This window comes from Gekko japonicus, unplaced genomic scaffold (assembly GCF_001447785.1).
Source record: "Gekko japonicus isolate JY-2015 unplaced genomic scaffold, Gekko_japonicus_V1.1 scaffold17, whole genome shotgun sequence".
NCBI lineage: Eukaryota > Metazoa > Chordata > Lepidosauria > Squamata > Gekkonidae > Gekko > Gekko japonicus.
Window position 1 is genome coordinate 993,770 of NW_015163604.1, and position 20,822 is coordinate 1,014,591.

The 20,822-nt window shown below is 43.4% G+C and overlaps 1 protein-coding gene across 1 annotated transcript in view; it reads right to left on the reverse strand.

The window, feature by feature from the left end:
• Positions 1-3,168: 3,168 nt before the first annotated feature.
• The window catches only part of LOC107107021, a 76,539-nt gene continuing 58,885 nt past the window's right edge, over positions 3,169-20,822 (reverse strand). The window contains exon 16 of the mRNA XM_015407232.1: positions 3,169-3,206. Within this exon, the coding sequence (XP_015262718.1) occupies positions 3,169-3,206 (38 nt within the window). The remainder of the gene's footprint in view (positions 3,207-20,822) is intronic.

Sequence of the window (20,822 nt, forward strand, 5' to 3'; positions counted from 1 at the left end):
TACAGCTGGGTGTCATCAGCATACCTGTTCCGTCTGACGCTGAGTCAACAACGCCTTCTGGACGTGATTCAACGCACGGGCCAGAGTCAAGTAGAATCAAATCATTTTTATTCAGTTTCACATGCATTCAGAAGAGCTCTACTCACATGAAAGCTGCATAACTGGTGAAATTTACATCTTTGTAATCTAAGAGAGCCAGTTTGGTGTAGTGGTTAAGTGTGCGGACTCTAATCTGGGAGAACCGGTTTTGATTCCCCACTCCTCCACTTGCACCTGCTGATGTGACCTTGGGTCAGTCACAAGCTCTGGCACAGCTGTCCTTGAAAAAGAGCAGTTTGTGTCAGAGTTCTCTCAGCCCCACCCACCTCACAGGGTGTCTGTTGTGGGGAGGGGAAGGGAAAGGAGTTTGTAAGCCGCTCTGAGACTCCAAGTGAAGGGCGGGGTATAAATCCAATCTCTCTCTCTCTCTCTCTCTCTAATTCAATTCGCTGGCTCATGGTGAAAAAGATTGCGTGCTCCGAGCTCCTTGCCGTTTAAAGCGTAGACAAAGAAATGAGAAGAAGGTTGTAAAACTCAAATCCCCGCGCGCCTGGGTGCAGGAAATGACTGTCGATCAGCCAGTCACAGGAATGCTTTTGGATGTCTGACTAAAGACTTCAATTCCCAGGGGCGACTGCTCTTAAAGATATATGGCAGTTTTACTTAACTACAGTGAAACGCTGGCTGGGGGCAGCACAATACCCAAGCCCAAAACTCCACGCCAGCCGGGCAAGGGGGCGCATACAGATGTTAAATAGCATCAGGGAGAGAAGCACCCTCTGAGGCACCTCAAACACTTCCCCTCCCAGTGCCACCCTTTGTCCCCAGCCTCTGAGAAAGGGGGACAGCTATTGAAGGGCCACCCCATGAACTCCCACATCAGTGAGGCGGTGGGTCAAAGGGCCATACTTGACCATGTCAAAGGCTCCTGTGAGATCTAGTAACCAGCAGAACAACTGCATGTGGAACAAAATTTCACCTAAAGATAATTAAACTACGCAAACTGTTCTATGAAAATTAATTTTATATCATATACACAATTCATAAATACAAATTCTAAAGTTATTCGTATACCAACAGTATCAAAATTCAGTTTCTCAAGTCATTGGGGGGGGGAATGTTCCCACAGTCCATCAAATGCTCAAAAGTCATGCTGTTGAAGGTGCTCGGGTGTCTTCAGTTTTCAGAAACAGAAGCCACGTTCCAAGTTGAAACTAGATAACCGAGCCACAACATTGATATCCAAAGACAGTGGTCCCAATGAAGTCCTCCTACAGGCATGCTAGCAATGTTGTTCCACATTTTGCCTGGGAAGGCTTTTTCAAGTAGGAACCACTTTCTCAAAACAGGATATCACTGAAACCGAAACTCAGGCATATTCTTCCAAAATATCTACTCAAGGCTTTCTCCTGGTTTCTCCTGGTTACAAACCAGTAGAAACCAGCTAAGAGCAGTTACAAACCAGAAGAAATTAAGAGTAGTTACAAACCAGAAAATGGTTCCTACTTGAAAAAGCCTTCCCGGGCACAACGTGGAACAACATTGCTAGCATTCCCATAGGAGGACTTCATCAGGACCGCCGTCTTTGGATATCAGTGTTGTGGCTTGGTTGTCTAGTATCAACTTGGAACGTGACTTCTGTTTCTGAAAATTGAACACACCCAAGCACCTTCAAGACAGTGACTCATGAGCCTTTGATGGAACGTTTGTATTTTTTTGCCCTATGGTTTGAGAATTTGAATTTTGATATTGTTGGTATATGAATAGCTTTGGAGTTTGTATTTATGAATTGCGTATATGACATGAAATTTTCATAGCATAGTTTGATTAGTTTAATTATCTTTGTTTAGGTAAAAGCAATTTTTTTACACGCAGTTGTTTTTCTGGTTACAGTTTCACTGTGTGTCCCACTGTGTTTTGTATTGTGAGATCTAGTAACAGCAGTAGCACCAATCTGCCTCGATCCAGTGGTCTGCGAAGATCGTCTGTCAGGGCACCCAACGCCATTTCTGTCCTGAGGCAGGTCCGGAAGCTGGCCTGAAATGGATCCAATGCCAATGTGTCATCCAGGAAGCCCTGGAGATGCTCAGCTACTACGCTCTCAGTTACCTTACCCAGCTTTACAACTCCCACACTATGTTTCTATTTTACCTTGCATTTGTTTTTATGATTCTGGAGAGATCTTGCTGTCCCCTGTATGGAACTATTGCTCTGTCTATTTTGTGTTTGGTTTTGTAATAAATTAAATGGGTAATAAATTTTAAAAAAATTACCTCACCCAGGAATGACAAATTTGAAACTGGGCAGTATTTGGCAGGATCAGAAGGATCCAAAGCTTGTTTTTTTTAAAGAGGGGTACAACCACAGTCTCCTTAAGACCCTCTTGATAGACCCCTGCTTCCAGGTACAGATTGACAATGTCCATCAGTGGGCCCCAAATCTTCTTATCACTGGGTTTCACCAGCCACAAGGGACACAGAACTAGGAGGCACATGGTTGGTCTGACAGCACTCAGGATCCTGTCAGCATCAGCAAAGGAGAACAGGCTGAAGGTATAAAAAACCAAATCCAAAGGTGGCCAAGGGGGCTCCAGTTCACATACTGTATCGATACTGGCAAGCAATGTTCCCTCTAAGCTATGGAGTCTTGTGAGCAAAAGTTCTACTTTGTGAATTACTGGCATTAAAGTTGTGAGCGAGCGATTTGGCTACTGCATAAATTAGTTTGCTCTGGAGCCATCCCTTCCTGAGCTAAGACAAAAAAGTGTGAGCCAGAGGCTAAAAAACTGTGAGCTAGCTCACACTAACTGAGCTTAGAGGGAACACTGCTGGCAAGTAGGTCACAGCAGAGTGTCAGGACTTTATCTGCAAAAAAATTCACAAATGCCTCACAGCTAATAACCGAATTTCTACTATTTTGGCTCCCCTTTGTAAGGGATGTCAAAGACCTAATCACCCCAAACATTTGTGCCAGGTGTGAGCTAGCAGATGCGATGGAAGCTGAGTAGAATTCCCTCTTCACAGCCTGCACCGCCACCTCATTGGATTTCATAAGCATCCTATGAGATGCTCTTATTAGCTTCATTGCGAACCTACCACCAAACTCGCTCAAGTAATCTGAGTTCCTGTTTCATCCCCCTAAATTCTGTAGTATACGAGGGGGATGATCTACAATGAGAACACAGAGGACGTCAGGGAGCAACTTCATTGATGGCTTCAGAGAGACGGGAGTTCCAGTTCTCTATCAGCTCATCCAATGAGGCGCCGGAATGCATCGGATCCCGCAGAGCATTCTGGAATCCAGTTGGATCCATTAGTCTCTGTGGGTGAACATAAATTACCTTGCCGCTTAGAGAGGGGGGAAGATAGGAACACTCAGCTGGGCCTTCAAAACCAAGTGACCTGATCATGGCACTTCCCCCTTTGAAGTCAGATTGTAGTATGAATGGGAATATAAAGATTTTTATATATAGTAGGAATTGCCAAGCCGCGGTGGGGGATCCGCACGTCTTCACAGGATCCCTGCCGTGGGGGACAGCGATATGCGTTGCACCGCCGTTGCCAGAATGTGACGCTACGCATCGCTCTGGCAACGGGGCTGTTTGGAGTCCCGTTGCCAGAGCGATGCATAGCATCACATCCTGGCAATGGTGGTGCAACGCGTATCGCTGTCCCCCGCGGCAGGGATCCTGTGAAGATGTGCGGATCCCCCGCTGCGGCTTGGCAGCCCTAATATATAGTTTTTTTCCGTCTTGATTGTTAATATTCATATTTCTCTGGTTTTTATAGATTTATTCTTTAAGTAATATTTTATTAGGATGTTAGAAAGGCCTGTTATATAGAAGGCTTTCCTTTTGTAGGTCTGATATTGTTAGCAAACAACATAATAGGTACAAAGTTCATGATTCTGTAGTTCTTAGGGCAAACCTTTCAATGTCTGGGTCAGATAAGATTTTAGTCTGATATGAAGAATCCTTGCCCATTATCATTTAGATTAGGTTAAGTAAACACTTAGATTGACGTAGGTATATCTTTCTTTATATCTGGCCAATCAGAGGATTATTACTCAGATTACCACTGTCTTTTGTAACAAATTATGCTGTTTGAATTTTTTTCTTGATTAGTCCATGTATAAAATATCATGTATTTCCTGAATATGTTCAGAATAGGTTCAAGAAGAAGATGAAGAAGAAAGAGAAGAAAGTAGTCAATTTTGGATGGACTATTTGGTCCAATTGTTTTTCTGCTAATTGAAATAAAACATAGATCTTCCTCCTCATTTGACTTCATTTTTGACATGGAATCTAACACGTACAACAAGATCCACATCTATTTGTTTCTATTTGTCTGGAATTTCTATCAGCACTTTTAAAAAAGGCTGTCTGTTTTCATAATCTCCTGATGAAAAGGTGACTGAAAGAATGTAAATATCCACACCTTGAACTACACAAATTGCTCCTGGGTGTGGTTCCGTCAAACATCTGCCAGTCAAAGTTGCATCTCTTAGTTTGAGGGCAAGTGTCTGTTTGTGGAGGAAGGCAGAAATAAAAACATATTAGCAGGAAAGGGATGGAAGAAAATTTAGGGAATGCAAAATGATGTCAGCTGTCCTGAATGGACATGTCTGCATATTTCAAGGTCCTGGACTTCTGTTTTTTGTAACCCATCTCCTATGCATGGTTGAATTTCAGGTTTCTGGATTCTAGGAAGTTTTCTCGGTTTGAGGTTTGCCACTTCCATGGTGCTTTACAACAATGGGACACCAGACAATTTAAATCGATGCCTGAACATTTCCAGACAACTTATGAAGGAAGCCAGTGAATCATTGAACCGGTTCAAGGTATGGCATTCTTTCTCAGCTGGCATATTGCACTGCTTATTTGGGGGGGGGGGGGCTTGGGGAGAGAGGAGTTCTTACACTTACCGCAAGGACGGGAAACACTTTCCCATTTTTACTTCTTCTTCCCTCCAGTCACAGGGAAAGTTGCAAAATGCAAGGCTTTTCTTTCTTTCTCCTCCCCCACCCAACTACAAACCTGTATAAATGGATGGTGCGACCTCATTTGTACAATTCTAGTCACCACACCTCAGAAAGGATATTATAGCACTGGAAAAAGGTTTACAAGATTATGCATGGGATAGAGCAAGTAGAGAAAGAAGTACTTTTCTCCCCTTCTCACAATACAAGGACTCATGGGCACTCAATGAAATTGCTGAGCAGTCCTGTTAGAATGGATAAAAGGAAGTACTTCTTCACCCAAAGAGTAATTAACACATGGAATTCACTGCCTCTCCTTGAGTCCTGAATCTAGCCAAGCTGGCCTTTCTGATAGATATTTGTACCTCACTTTTCTCACCCCTGAGGACCCAAAGTGGTTTAAAACACTGGTCTAAAATAGGATGTGAAGCGGGTTATGCTGAGAGAGAGAGGAGTCACCCAGCAATCTTCCCTGACAGAGAGAGGACTGGTGAGGAGGAGCTTCACAGAATATGTGAATTGGTGAGGTCTAAGCAAGGAAGAGGCTCACACACACACACACCCCGCATCATCATCTGCCACAGTGTATGCCCAGCCTTTTGTGGGGGGAACCACCTTCTTCTCTATGGTCAGGAACAACAGTAGTGTAATACATTTTCATTCAGATTAACCAAAATGTTACCAAATAGTGAGTACAAGCTTTAGAATTTCCACAGAACTCTCTGTCAGCATGGCTCCAATAAAAGGGGGTGGGTGGGGGTTTAAGGGGAAAAAAAATTAAGGCAAGATGAAAAGCCCCAAAGTCTGTCTTCAGGCTGCCACTTTCTTGAAACTTGAGGGCTCTGAAAATATAAACACCAACAGTTTGTCCAAGGAGATAAGGAGATATATCAAGATAGGTAGCTGTGTTAAGTCTGTCTGTAGCTGTAGAAAAGTGAGCGGTGACTCACGAGAAAGTGCAGGCCGGCCATCTCTCCACCTTGAAAGGACAGCAATAATAATAACAGCAACGAGACACTTTTCACTTCTTCAGATACAGCTCAAATTCTGAAGAAGTGAGCGGTGACTCACGAAATCTCATACCTTCAAGTAGGGTTGCCACAGGTTCCCCCAGGCTACTGGGGTGGGGGGAAGGGTGGCCAGCTCCAGGCTAGGATACTCCTGGAGATTTGGGAATGGAGCCTGGGGAGGACAAGGACCTCGGTGGGGTACATTGCCATAAAGACCACCCTCCGAAGCATCCATTTTCTCCAAGGGAAATGATCTTTGTAGTCTGTAATTCCAGGGGATCCCCAGGTCCCACCTGGAAGCTGGACCCCCAACTGTCACAAATTTTTGTTAGTGTTTAGGGTGCGGCTGGACTTTTGCTCTTTTCTGCTGCTACAAGCAGGGCTACTACTCGTTTTGATCTAAGGACACTAGGACCCAGCTGGCATGCGCGCCTTCCCGCCCTCTCAAAAGAGCGCGCAGAAGGCGGTGGGAGGGAGAGGCTCAACTTCGCCGGCTACAGCCTTCCACTTTAAACAGGGTGCCCCTGCACAAGTCCAGAATTACGCTTTGTTGGTCTTAAGGTTGCCCCTGGGCTCCGTTCCGCTTTAAAGTGGCTCAGAGGGAAGAGAAACAGACAGGACGTCTCGCAGCAAGCTTGCCTGATTAGGCGGGGACTCCCCGCGGCTGCCGCTGGGTTCGCTTTCAGTCAGCAGACGTGGAGGGCGGGGCCGCGGGTGGTTTCCCGGGGACTCCGGCCGCACCACCGCTTTAATCAACGGTGACTCCCAGTAAACTTTTCCGAAACTTTGCCTCCCGCGCCATAGACTTTGGTCCCCGGGTTGGTTTTTATTTTAACTCGTAGCTACAAGGAGGTGTAGCGACGAGTATGTCTTTTGCTCCGTTTTTATCCCCTGGTAGCTTCCCCCCCCCCCCTTGATTGATTGAAGCTTCAAAAAGATCTGGCTTTCGGAGTCTGGCTGACAATCAAAAGCACACACCTGCCAGGACCAAAGGAAACAATGCCCCTGAGCATACGCAGAATGCTTTTTTAAAAAGTTGCTGGGACTCAGAACATTAACTGCAAAAAAAAAAAGAGAGAAAAGGATGTTTCAACGAATGAAGGACTCCAAACTTTTGATCAGGTCCAGCTGCAGGACCACCAAACACTACAACATGGCTAGGGATTTGATTATTATTTTTTTTAAATGAGAAAGACCACCAACAGCTTGATGGCTAAGCAGAGATCTGAAGCTGGATCTTAATGCTCAAGCCACTACACAGCTCCGTCTATAATGGAATCTCTATGAGTAACATAGTCTAAGCAAGGAGTCACTAAACTATTACAGTAAATTATTTCTCCAAGGCAAATGTTCTTTGTGGTGGGCAAATGGACTGTATTCTTTATTCTCTGAAGTTTCTTGAACGATGGAATGAGCAAACCTTCCTAAATTTAGATGCAGGACTCATACCTTGTTCTTCCTAAACTTAGCCCACTGAAAGAGAATAAAAAATTAGCTGCTAGGAGTTCCAGGAGAAGACGTGCAGGACGGAGGCTGGTAGGGACTGAGCTGTCATTGCCACCTGACCCGGTGCCTGTTACATCCAGGTTTCCAGTGCTGGAATGAATCCATTTACTCAAAGTTTGTTTGGCAAAAGAATTTACTACTTTTATCCTATCTTTCCTGGTTCCTAACACTGGCTTTACAGAATATCAACAAGGGGGGGGAAATTGAAGTAAAACAGTCCTTTTCTCCAGAAAAACAATCCAAAAAAGTGTTTGGCACTCTGCTTAATAGGTATAGGTTAAATCTTTAAAAATGAATTAATTTATTCCAAATAACACAATGCTAAAACATCTATGAAACATGTTCTTACGGAAATGCTTTTGCAATATTTTCAAGGGACTGCAAAAGTCATATTTATACTTTAAAAAGGTTAAGTTCTTTTCACTGCAATCCAAACCAGAGTTTCACCCTTCCAAGGCCACTGAAATCAGTGGGCTTCATGGTGAGTAACTCTGTTTAGGAATGCACTGTAGCTATACGAATTAAAGCTAGTCACATTAGGAAATAATCAGATAGTTGCTTCAATGGAAAACAATTTCTTTGTGCTGATTTACATCATCCCTGACAGGTAGGTTTGTCTGCTGGCACTTGAAAGGCTGATGGGAGAAAAAGGCAACAGATTGAGGGGCATGTGATGTGACTCATGATGTCATTTCCGGTAAAAACTGGAAGTGACATCATGAGATGCACTAGGATTTCTAAACAAAAACTTAACAAACCATAGAGCATCTAATGACATCCCTTCTGGTTTTCACTGGAAGTGTTGTCAGCACACCCAAAACCTCTTCCGGATGCCAGTACCAACCCCTCAAAATGCTCCCAGGAGTTGCCAGCTGTAGGGACAAAGCCAGCATAACAGCCTCTTGTCATTGCCAGCTGCACTATCAGTATCCCTCCCCATCTGAGCTGCTACCTTTATTACCCTACCACTCTACAAATCAAATTAGCAGCCTTATGGGGCGCTGGAAGCTGTAGCCACTGCTTCTCTTCACCTCCCCTGTTGCCTGCCTGCCTGAATGTACAAGCAAAGCTAGCAGTTCGAAAGCAAGAAATTGCAAGTAGATACATAGGTACCACTTCGGTGGGAAGGTAACAGCGTTCCGTGTGCCTTGGTGTTCAGTCATGCCGGCCACATGACCACGGAAACGTCTTCGGACAGTGTTGGCTCTTTGGCTTGGAAACCGCATCCCTAGAGTCGGATTTGACTGGCTTTCGAGCAAGGGAAACCTTTACCTTTACCAGATACATCCACAGAGAACAAAACAGCTCACAGGTTCATGAAACCTACTACTACTGAGGGAAGTGGGAAGTACAGAACACCACTGCAGGTGACCAGTCTTTTAGAATATCCTATGGATATTCCATTCTCGGGCCACGGGATGGTAGAAAGGCCTCCTGTTCTTTCTCACACGCATTCATATCACTGCAGTACTATTTCTTAATTCTGTGCCATGCAGTCTCTTTCCTTTGAAATGCTGCATTGGTTGATGGTAGGGTTGCCAGCTTCCAGGTGATAGCTGGAGAAAATGGCCACTTGGAAGGTGAACTCTATGGCATTATACCCCGTTGAAGTCCCTGGTCACTTTGGAAGATGGACTCTACAGCATTATATGCCATTGAAGTCCCTCCCTGCCCCAAACCCCACCGTCCTCAGGTTCCACCCAAAAAATATCCAGGTATTTCTTAACCCAGCGCTACTGACCCTAGTTGATGGTGATGACTCCTATTATAGCTATATGAACCCATTCTATTGCCACAGCTTTACAGCCTGGGTTGGTGCATACTGCCAGTATAGTATCACATGAGTTGTATAATACCACATGAATTCTCCTTCTAACAAGCTGGAGGAGAAGTGGAGGCATAGCTCATCTGTACTTCCTTCTCCTTGATCTCCACTTGCTTTGAACATCTAGTTCCATTGATATTTGCCAGTTTTGACTGCCAAGCAGCAATGATCAATCATTGAACCCTAACACTTGTTCATTGATTCAATTAATGCTTTCTTTATTTTATTTCTTATTTTAGTAATGCTTTCTTTATTTTGTATAGGAGATCGATTGTACCATGGAAAATGTTCACATTGCAAATCCTAACAATGAAGATAAGCTAAAAAATGCTTGCATAACAAGACAGTCGAAGGTATTTTGACTAGATTCTATAATTCAGTTTGTGCTAATGGAAATTTAAGATTATCATGGAATTAATGTTTCTGCCTTCTTTTTGTGTGAATTGCTCTTATCTCCTGTAGACATGCATGGAAACCATCCATACAATTCTGGCATCTTATGCAGAAGAAATCAGCTTTGGTTCTCCTGAACTTTTGAATACTGTCAATGAAATGATGGCGGTAAGTTTTTTTAAGTACCTAGAATACTGTTTTGAATTCTGCAATTTTACAAATGTGGAGGCCTCTGATGAAAACAGCTGTCTGCCCTAATATTCATAAAATTTGGATTTTTCTCATATATACATATATGAGAAATGATGTATAGCAGTATTAGCTGATGTATAGAAGCATAGAAATATTATAGAATGATGTATAGAAATAAACTGTCTTTGAGAATATTTTTTAATGCTTCAAGTGTGTTCTGGGTAAATACAGATTAATAGGTAATCTAAATAAATAAAATAAACCTGCTAAACCCTCTATTTTCAGTGAGTAGACAATACAAACTTGAATAATTCATTAGTTACAGCAACGAAAAGATTTAACGTCTTTCCTGCCCCACTTCAAAAACAGGTTACTGAATCAGACCCATTTTATGACAAACTTTTATGTTTAAGTTAAAGTATGCATGCCAGGTTTCATTATTGTAATATGCAACGGAGATTCATAGTGCTTTCAAACAAGGAACCACAGAAAATACAAAACGACTGAATTAATCCCACAGGCTGAGTTATACCTTAAAGCTAATAAACCCAATAGGTTGGGTCCCACCTATCGTTTCTACTAATCTAAGGTATTTCCATTTGTGGAATGGAAACTTTTGCCTCCCCAGTCCCATTGCAGCCCACTGATCTCTGAAATGCTGTTTCTGGGGAACTTCTAGGACGAGCTTGAGGAAGGAATCTGAGGTCTGCAGCAGGAGGGTACAATCAGGGGAAATCACACACACACACCCACACACACACCAGTGACTTTCCATTAGCAGAAACTAATGGTGGGACCCACCTCATTATTACCTAAGAGAACAGAATGTCTTGTTAATAAATACAAATAGTTCATAGTTGTTACAAATATCATAGCCAATGTGTCTGATATTGTAAACTGTTATAAACATTTGTATATTATTTATAAACCACAGCTTATAGTTACTCGTTCAAAACTGGAATGTCATAATTTAAGCAGAAAGTACTCAGAGGAAACAGTGTTATTTATATCCCAGTGAGAAGCCAAGCAGTTTAACAATACCATCCAAATTCCATTGTATCTTGGGGTAGAAAATTTTCCACCTCCCCCCAAAATCTGGGGTGGTTTTTTTTTTGGCAGAATTGTATTTCAAAGTACCAGAACACTCACAACCTGAAAACAAAGTTTCAGTCCAGTAGCACCTTTAAGACCAACAGAGTTTTATTCTGGGTATAAATTTTTGTGTGCATGCACACTTCTTCAGATACACTGAAACAGAAATCACCATCCATTACATATAGTACAGGGTGTGGAGGGTGTTGCCAGGAAGGACTCATTAGAGTCAAGATAGATCAAAATGGCCAGCCCTGTTAGTCTGTCTGCAGCAATAGAAAAGAGTAAGAGTCCAGCAGTGCCTTAGACTAACAAGATTTGTGGTAGGGTATGAGCTTTCATGAGTCACTGCTCACTTCTTCAGACACAGTTAGAATGTGCCCTTATATTTTGCAGTGGGGTGATTTCAGATGCCAAATGACAATAGCAGGTGAATTACAATAGCAGGTGTGATTGTAATCTTAGGATGCATTAACAGAAGCTTTGTGTCCAGATCAAGGGAGGTGGTAGTTCCGCACTATTCTGCTATGGTCAGGCCTCACCTGGAGTGCTGTGTCCAGTTTTGGGCACCACATTTTAGGAAGGAAGTTGACAAGCTCGAGCGTGTCCAGAAGAGGGCAACCAGGATGGTGAGAGGGTTGGAATCCAAGTCTTATGAGGAAAGGCTGAAAGAATTGGGTATGTTTAGCCTGGGAAAGAGAAGGCTTAGAGGGGACATGATTGCAGTCTTCAGGTATTTGAAGGGCTGTCATGTAGAAGATGGAGCAGATCTATTCTCTTTTGCTCCGGATTGCAAGACTAGATCTAATGGGTGGAAATTACAAGGGAGTCGTTACCGGCTAAATATCAGGAGAAACTTCCTAACTGTAAGAGTGGTTGAGCAGTGGAATAGTCTGCCTTGGGAGGTGGTGGATGCTCCTTCGCTGGACATTTTCAAGTGGAGGCTGGACAACCATCTTTCGGGTATGTTGTAGGTATGTAGGGCTATCTTTCAACTATGCTCCTGCAGAGTGCAGGGGGTTGGACTAGATGACCTGCAAGATCCCTTCCTACGTTAACATTCTATGATTCTGTGATTGGATTAAGTGTGATATGCAGAGGGGTAGTAGGCACGGAGATACCAGCATTAGTAATGAGACAGAAAACCTAGCTCTTGATTCAGTCCAGGAGGATGCATTGTCTTGAGCCTTGTTATTAATTGCAATTCAGCAATCTCTCTTTCTAATCTCCCTTTGAAATTCCTTTGTAAGAGAACTGCTAATCTTAGGTCAGCAACTGAATGCCCTGGAAAGTTAAAATGTCCCCCCACTGGTTTTTGAATGTTGGGGTTTTTAATATCAGACTTATGTCAATTTATTCTTTGTCGTAGGAACTGGCCAGTTTGTCCAATGCAGAGGGACAAACAGAAGGTAGAACGTAGAGGGTGGAAGGGCATTGCTGACATGTGATGGCATAAATCACCTTAGAGGATAAGCAGGAGTATGAACCTGAGATGGTATGGCTGATGTTGCTGGGTCCAGTGATGGTGTTACTAAGATCTATATGAGAGCAAAGCTGTCATCTTGGTTTGTTGCAGGCTTTGGTACCAGAGTCCATATCACTGTAAAGAGAAGTGTCACCCCTACGGTTGCCAGGTCTGGGTTGGAAAATACCTGGAGACTTTGGGAGTGGATCCAGGAGAGGGTGGAGTTTGGGGAGGGGCCTCAGCATAGTACAATGCCATGGAGTCCACCCTTCAAAGCAGCCATTTTCTCCAGAGGAGCTGATCTCTGTCAGCTGGAGTTCTGTTGTAAAAGTGGGAGTTCCCCAGGCCACCCTGGAGGCTGGCAAGCCTATTCACCTCCTAACACAGGTACTGGGGGGGTAGGGCTGCCAAGTGGGGGCGGGGGGCGGGTAAACCCCCGCTTCGGATGCCTGATTTCCGCTGCCGCGGAATCGGGCCCTGGGGGGAATTCCGCCCCCGAAGCGCAGCGTGGCTGCGTCACGGGAGGTGACGCAACCACGTCAATCACATTGGGGGCGTGGCCCTGATCGTCGGTGGGAAAACTCTATGGTTTTCCCTCCGACGATCGGGGCCACGCCTTCAACGTGATCAACGTTGCGCATCACTTCAGGTGATGTGCTGGTGGCGCGCGCGCATCGAGGGACGGCTCCCAGAGCCCGGCGAGGCTCCCCCACCGGTAAGATATTTTGACTTGGCAACCCTGTGGGGGGGCCAACTTTTTCTTGCTTACAGACAGCCTGCTAACCTAAAATAATTTCTCACTCGCAATGACAGAATACTTAACAGTAACATGGACTCTGGTACCAAGGGGTGTAACTAACAAACCAAGATGCCAACTTTGTTCTCATATAGATCCTCCTGCTCATCCTCTACTGTGATTTATGCGATCACGTGTATCTGAAGAACTGTGTCTGCATAAGAAAGCTTATACTTTGAAAAAAACTTTTTTGGTCTTAAAGGTGCCGCTGGGACTCAAACTTCGTTCTGCTGATTCAGACCAATATGGCTACCCACCTGAATCTAGCCTAAAAACACACTTTCATACATGACACAGAGTCCAGTAACACCTTAAAGGCACTTCTGTGATTCACGAAAACCAATACCCTGCCACATATTTTGTTAGTCTTTAGCTACTGAACTCTTGCTCTTTTCTACTTCTACAGACAAACATGGCTACCCATCTTGATACAAGACACAATGGGTGCGTTCAGACGCGGCCTTTCTGCCAGCATAAACTGCACCGGTTTGAACCGGTGCAGTTTATGCCGGCAGAAACACGATAAGACTTACCCTCCATCTTGCGAAGCCCTCCAGTGGACGCCCGCTCACACGCTGCGGGCGTCTGCGCGCGTGTTTTTTTTTTTTTTAAAGGACAGTTTCAGCATGCGCATAGGCAGCCATTCAGAGAATGCCGATTTTTGCGCATGCTCAACCCCCCCCCCCTTACGTTTAATCTTTAAAGGTAAGCACTTACCTTTAAAGTTTAAAACCCAACCTGGCCTCCCTGTAGTCCCGGACTCCTCCGGGAAGTTAAAGTAAGGCATTTATTTATTTTCAGAGTTGCCTCTCCTCTTCTGGTTATTGAGTAATTCAACCATTTCTGTGCCTTTATAAAACTATGTTTTGAACCTAAGACAGTCCTATATTAACCAACTTCCATAAATGTTAATGGAAAACCAAACATTTATAATGGCTAGTGTCTTTTGCATCTGGGATATTTTTCTGCACCAAGAACCTACCTCTCTGCATTAAAGCAAGTGTTCTTTCTGGGTCAACAGATTATCAGGATGAACTGTCTATCTGCAAAGCACTTTAAAAGGTGTCCCAGGATCAGTGTTTTTGTGGGAGGTAAAACTCATGGTGTATTTGTATACCCCAATATACTACATCAAAGGTAAAGGTTCCCTTGCTCGAAAGCCAGTCGAGTCCGACTCTAGGGTTGCGGTGTTCATCTCCGTTTCAAAGCCGAAGAGCCAGCGCTGTCTGAAGACGTTTCCGTGGTCATGTGGCCGGCATGACTAAACACCAAGGCGCACGGAACGCTGTTACCTTCCCACCAAAGTGGTACCTATTTATTACATTAGCTGAGGTAAAATACACACATGCACACCAATGCCAAAATCAGTTGATTTCTGGAAAACTGGACATGGTAAGGTGCTGTATTTTGGGCACACTGCCATCTGCACATTCATAAACAATGTCCTAAGAGGGGAAAGTTCTAGAACGGCTTTTCTATGTATTTTGTGTGTGGGGGGGTGCAATCTGGATGGAAATTTTCCCTGGACTATGGTAGCAATGAGGCAGGGTGTATGCAATTCTTTAAACCCTCCAAAAGTGCTTTCTACATGCTGTTAATTATTGTTATCTATTGTTTAAAATGCTTAAAGAGTGACATGAATGAAGTTTTAGCTTTGTTTTAAATTCATGTACATATTCACTTTTTTGATTTTGCAACATTTTCAGGCTTTGAAAATCAACCACAAGGCTATAAAGAAAGCATCAGACAAACCTTCTCTTTCTTTCAGCAGTCAAGTGAAGCGATACAAATTTCTCCAAATTTTTAAACAGCTCACTGAGACTATAGACAGAAACCTGAACTACCAGAATTCTCCAGAACTGATACCAAACTGCTGAATTCTTTTTTTAATTCTTGAAGGGTTTTTTAGTTTTCTAAGGGAGAAAAAAAACATAGCAGCCCTCATGCACCTCATCTATTCCAACCCCATGCCTTGAGAAAAGGATTAGCAGCATCCATAATGGATAATCCCATATAATCTGGATTATAGTGTGCCACAATCAGACAGCAAAATTCAATAGGCCAAAAATGCCTGCAAGAAATCCAAAAAGGGAAACAAATGATCTTGGCCACAGACGCCACAGAAGAATGGGAGAGGAATCCCTCAGAAGCACTGACAATCCTTTCCAGTTCACCAGTCCTCATGTATAGCAGCAAAGTCTATGGAAGATTCTGCCAGTACATGTTTGCCATTGACCTGCTGCCCGGAATGAGCATCTGGATTCAGACATTCAATCTTATGTTCTCTGATGGATAGGCAATTTGTCAAAGCACTGGCCATCTAATTCAATGTTGCATTCTTAGTCCCCATCCTGCATTTATTTATTTTGTTATTTATTTATTTAATATTTATTTATTTTATTCCATCTCTTCAGAGGTGTGGCTCACAAAGTAGAAACAAGGACACTAAAATAATTTAAAAATCAATATCAAAGCAACATTCAGCCGCCTAAAATGATATTTATAAAACAGTCCTAGCAGTAGACCATGAAAGTAGCTAAAAAAGATGGAACACTTCAGTTAAAAGCCTGGCACCTACAAGACAGTAAAGTAGGTGCAGGTAAACCTCCAGTGCACTCCAAGGATAGATTGGGGTATAAAGTTAAAAATCAAGCAATAAGAAGAAGAGGAGAAGAGATTGGATTTATACCCCACCCTTCACTACTCAAAGGTGTCTCAGAGCAGCTTACAAACTCCTTTCCCTTACCCTCCCCACAACAGACACACTGTGAGATAGGTGGGGCTGAGAGAACTCTGACAGAAACTGCTCTTTTTCAAGAACAGCTCTTATCAGAACTATGGCTTGCCCAAGGTCATCCAGCCAGGTGCAAGTGAAGGAGTGGGGAATCAAACCCGGCTCTCCCAGATTAGAGTCTGTGCACTTAACCACTACACCAAACAATTTCTTCACCACCTCACTCAAATCCACCCTTCCTTCTGCATTTCCCAAATCCAGTCTTCACTCTGAATTCTGAGTAATTGAGAACTCTTTTGGGCCCCAGTAAACCAATATTGTGGAACCAAATTCTAACCGAATTGATGATGTGTACAAGATCTTTGAAGTCCATGAAAGTCGTTGCTCACAGAGGCCCCAGTCTGGTGTCAGGATTTTTAAAAAGCACATATAAACTGGTTTGTGCATATGGTTCAGTAAATATATATATATATAAAGAACCATATGATCAGCACATCTTTTGAATGGGGGTGACGATAATACATTAAGGACCCCTTGCATTGCCCTTTTGTGGATTGCTATGAGGCAAAGGAACCAAATGTCTTTTACACTAAGCTATTAGTCATTTACCTAAGCTGCAGAAACCCCAAATATACTTGAAGAACTAAATATTCAACTGTCTTTTTAAAAAGCTATTATAGTAGGTGGTGGTGGTAGAAATAGCAGTTTCTTAATCCTATAAACTGTCATATGCATTGAGGTGTGGAACAAATAATTTATACTCTATTTTTAAGTAATTTATAGTCTGCGTGTATTTATAAGACTTGTCTATATTAGGAAGGTAATAAATTACTAGTTGAATTACATTGTGGTGTTTTCCCCTTTACTGTTGAAATAAAATGGTAATGAAAGGACACATTCACAAACGTGTTTTAAATACCTTTTTAAAAATATATATGTGCTTAAAATTTATGCCTATTTCCTGCCACTGATTTCTGCCCACTGGTCTCAAGCTTCTGTGACCAAGTCAACAAATAGGGGGGGGGGGGGGTTCAGTCAGTTTTAGCTGGAAATCAAGAAAGATATACAGGCCACACTGTGTCTGGTGGAGGGACACAACAAATACTTTGCGTGTGAAAGGTCCCAGGCTAAAAGAACTTGGGTAGCAAGAGGGACACAACAAATACTTTGCGTGTGAAAGGTCCCAGGCTAAAAGAACTTGGGTAGCAAGAGGGACACAACAAATACTTTGCGTGTGAAAGGTCCCAGGCTAAAAGAACTTGGCTAGCAAGAGGGACACAACAAATACTTTGCGTGTGAAAGGTCCCAGGCTAAAAGAAGTTAGATAGCAAGAGGGACACAACAAATACTTTGCGTGTGAAAGGTCCCAGGCTAAAAGAACTTGGGTAGCAAGAGGGACACAACAAATACTTTGCGTGTGAAAGGTCCCAGGCTAAAAGAACTTGGCTAGCAAGAGGGACACAACAAATACTTTGCGTGTGAAAGGTCCCAGGCTAAAAGAACTTGGGTAGCAAGAGGGACACAACAAATACTTTGCGTGTGAAAAGGTCCCAGGCTAAAAGAACTTGGGTAGGAAGTGCTGGGCAAGATCTTTGTCTCTCTGAGATCCTAGAAAGCTTCTCCAAGTGAGAGTAGATAATACTGAGCAAGATGGATTGATTATCTGTTCTGGTATAAGGCAACCAGAAGGTGGGGTTAATTTATATTGGGGAAATAGTGGGGGAAGTTAACCCTACCACCTCCATATCCCTTTTGCTGAGCTCCATGTCTATTCTAAAGTCAGGAAGGGAAAGATTTGATCATAAAATCTTTAACTACCTGGGGGAAATAATTTGCTGGTGGCACCCATCAGTGTTGCTTAGATGTAATTGCATAACATTATTTCCTGTGTAAGTTTACTCGGGCATAAGTCCTATTTAATGCAATGGGGTTCACTCCAAGGTAAATATGCAGTAGATCTGATGACATGTGACTGTTACATTAATGCTTACCACACAGACTGTTCAGCACAGCCATACCAAACAGTTCCAGCATTCTTTGAAACAGGTGACTTAATTAAATAAGGTAACTGTGACAGTTTACACCCATGAGGCTCAGTTGACTCACAGTCCTGCAGGGGTGTTCCTCACGTCTGTGCTTTGCTTGCGGCCAAACTAGATGTGATGTCGTCCTCGTGGCTGCCACAAGGATGCTGACACCAGTTTGAAGTAATTTTAAAATGCTATGAGGGCCCAGCATGGTGGACTGAGGTGCACTTGTCCCCCTGCCATCTTACCAAGTGCTCAAACTCAAACACACGCAGAGAAAGAGAGAGCTGCTTTGGCAGTTAAAAAGGCACTGGAGGGAAGAAAAGAGCTCTGGACTGCAGGCCCAGTCAGGACCATGGCCTCATGGTATTTTTAAACACCTTTACATTAAAGGGGCCACAGTGGCTCAGAGGTTAAGACACTGAGCTGCAGACTGTGGAAGGTCGGTAGTTCGGCAGTTCGAGACCCTAGTGGTGCATGACGGAGTGAGCTCCCATCTCTGGGCCCAGCTCCTGCCAACCTAGCAGTTCGAAAGCAAGAAATTTCAAGTAGATAAATAGGTACCACTTCGGTGGGAAGGTGTTATGTCTTAAGTCAATAAAGCATCGTGTTTGATTAAACACAGTTCCATTAAAACATAGCATTGCATGGATTGGCAAATAGGCCAATCGGAGAAGACTTTGACTTTGGTGGGACCCACTCTCATTGGTATGCATTTTCTTCTAACCTTGACACAGAGAGTATTCCATCTTTCTGTGTTTATACCTCTGAGGATGCCAGTCACAGTTACTGGCGAAACATCAGGTTCTACAATGCCGACCACGGCCACAAATCCCGGAAAATCTACAGCAACTAATGAAATCACTTGTTCAAGAGCTACCTCAATCTCAGTTCATAATAGAAGGTAACAGTATTCCATGTGCCTTGGCGTTTAGTCATGCCGGCCACATGACCACGGAAATGTCTTCAGACTGCGCTGGCTCTTCGGCTTGGAAACAGTGATGAGCACTGCCCCCTGGAGTTGGATTCGACTAGCTTTCAAGCAAAGGAACCCTTTACCTTTACCTTAATGGTGGGCTGGCGGCATCCTCATGGCAGCCATGAAGACACAGTTGTGCTGTAGTGATTAGAAATTAATAGGACTTCATAATTGTGGATTTTTTCCAATTTAAAATTCTTTGCCTTTTATTTGCTGTCAAGTCACAGCTGACTTAGGCAACGCTATGGGGTTTTCAAGGCAAGAGACATTCAGAGGTGGTTTGCCATTGCCTGCCTCTGTGTCATGATCCTGGTATTCTTTGGTGGTCTCCCATCCAGGTACTACTGACCAGGACCAACTCTGTTTAGCTTCTGAGATCTGACGAAATCTGGCTAGTCTGGGGTATCTGGGTCAGGAAGTCCTATCATTATCAGAGCTGAAAGTTATATTAATCATAAACTCAAGATGATTTGTCCTATGACGTTTGAGAATCTACTAGGCGGAGAGTAAAAGTAAAGTAAAGGTTCACTTGCTCGAAAGCCAGTCGAATCCGACTCTAGGGTTGCGGTGCTCATCTCCGTTTCAAAGCCGAAGAGCCAGCGCTGTCCGAAGACGTTTTCGTGGTCATGTGGCCGGCATGACTAGACACCAAGGCGCACGGAACGCTGTTACCTTCCCACCGAAGTGGTACCTATTTATCTACTTGCAATTTCTTGCTTTCAAACTGCTAGGTTGGCAGGAGCTGGAACTAGAGACAGGAGCTCACTCCGTCATGCGGCACACTCGGGTCTCGAAGTGCTGAACTACTGACCTTCCACAGGCTGCAGTTCAGCGTCTTAACCACTTGAGCCACCGCAGCTCCAGGGGGAAGAGTATGCCCATTAAATTTTAGAGAAATTCTTGTCAAGAGTGCCTGATTTTATAGCAGATAAAAATGTTCAGTTTGAGTGAGGTAACACTTATTAGGGGAAAACTTTCATAACACTGCTTTCTCCCATTTATATAATGTCAAATAAAATCCATTCATACATTCAATTTTATTTTCAGTATTTTTGTGAAAATATAAGCGCTGCTGCTTATATTGCCATGGACCTTTCAGCTGCTTTCCATCACATTTTCTCTTGTTTATATTGTAATATTCCTAGTATTGTCCTGTTCTTATAGTATGTATTTCACACTGAACAGCAAGGATCAAAAGGTATCAAACAACTCAATCACATCAGGAATGAAAACAACTTAAATTTTTAACCAGTGCTGTCTCTCTGAGGGAACTCAGACCACTTCAGCTGCTTTTCCTACAGGTATTCTGCACCAAACTGTTTCAGTTTATTGCGGCCTTGAACCCAGTGCAAAATAACTCAAGTCTAAACCCATTGGTTTTTAATGGATTTAGACTGGAGTAAATCTGCAAAGGATCATACTGTAACCCAATAGATTTGCTATGAAATGCTTTTCATTTTGTAGTATTTGGCACCTGTCCTGTCTAGCGTGAGCTGCAGCTGAGGCCAACGCTTTCCAGGTGTGAGTCAACGCACAGCCACTGAAGAGAGCTTAAATCGTCTTTATTTAACTTCACATGCATTCAGTAGATCATTTACTCGCAATCGAGCTGATAGCTGGATAGAGCGTTACATCTTTCTGATCTAGGTCAATCCTATGGCCGTGGTGAGAAAAGAGATGGGCTTCCCCTCTCCTTGCAGTAAGGGTTGATGGACAAAGAAACAGAAAAGAACAATAACACTCCTATCTTTGCGCCTCTGAGCTCAGGAAATTACTCTTAATGAGCC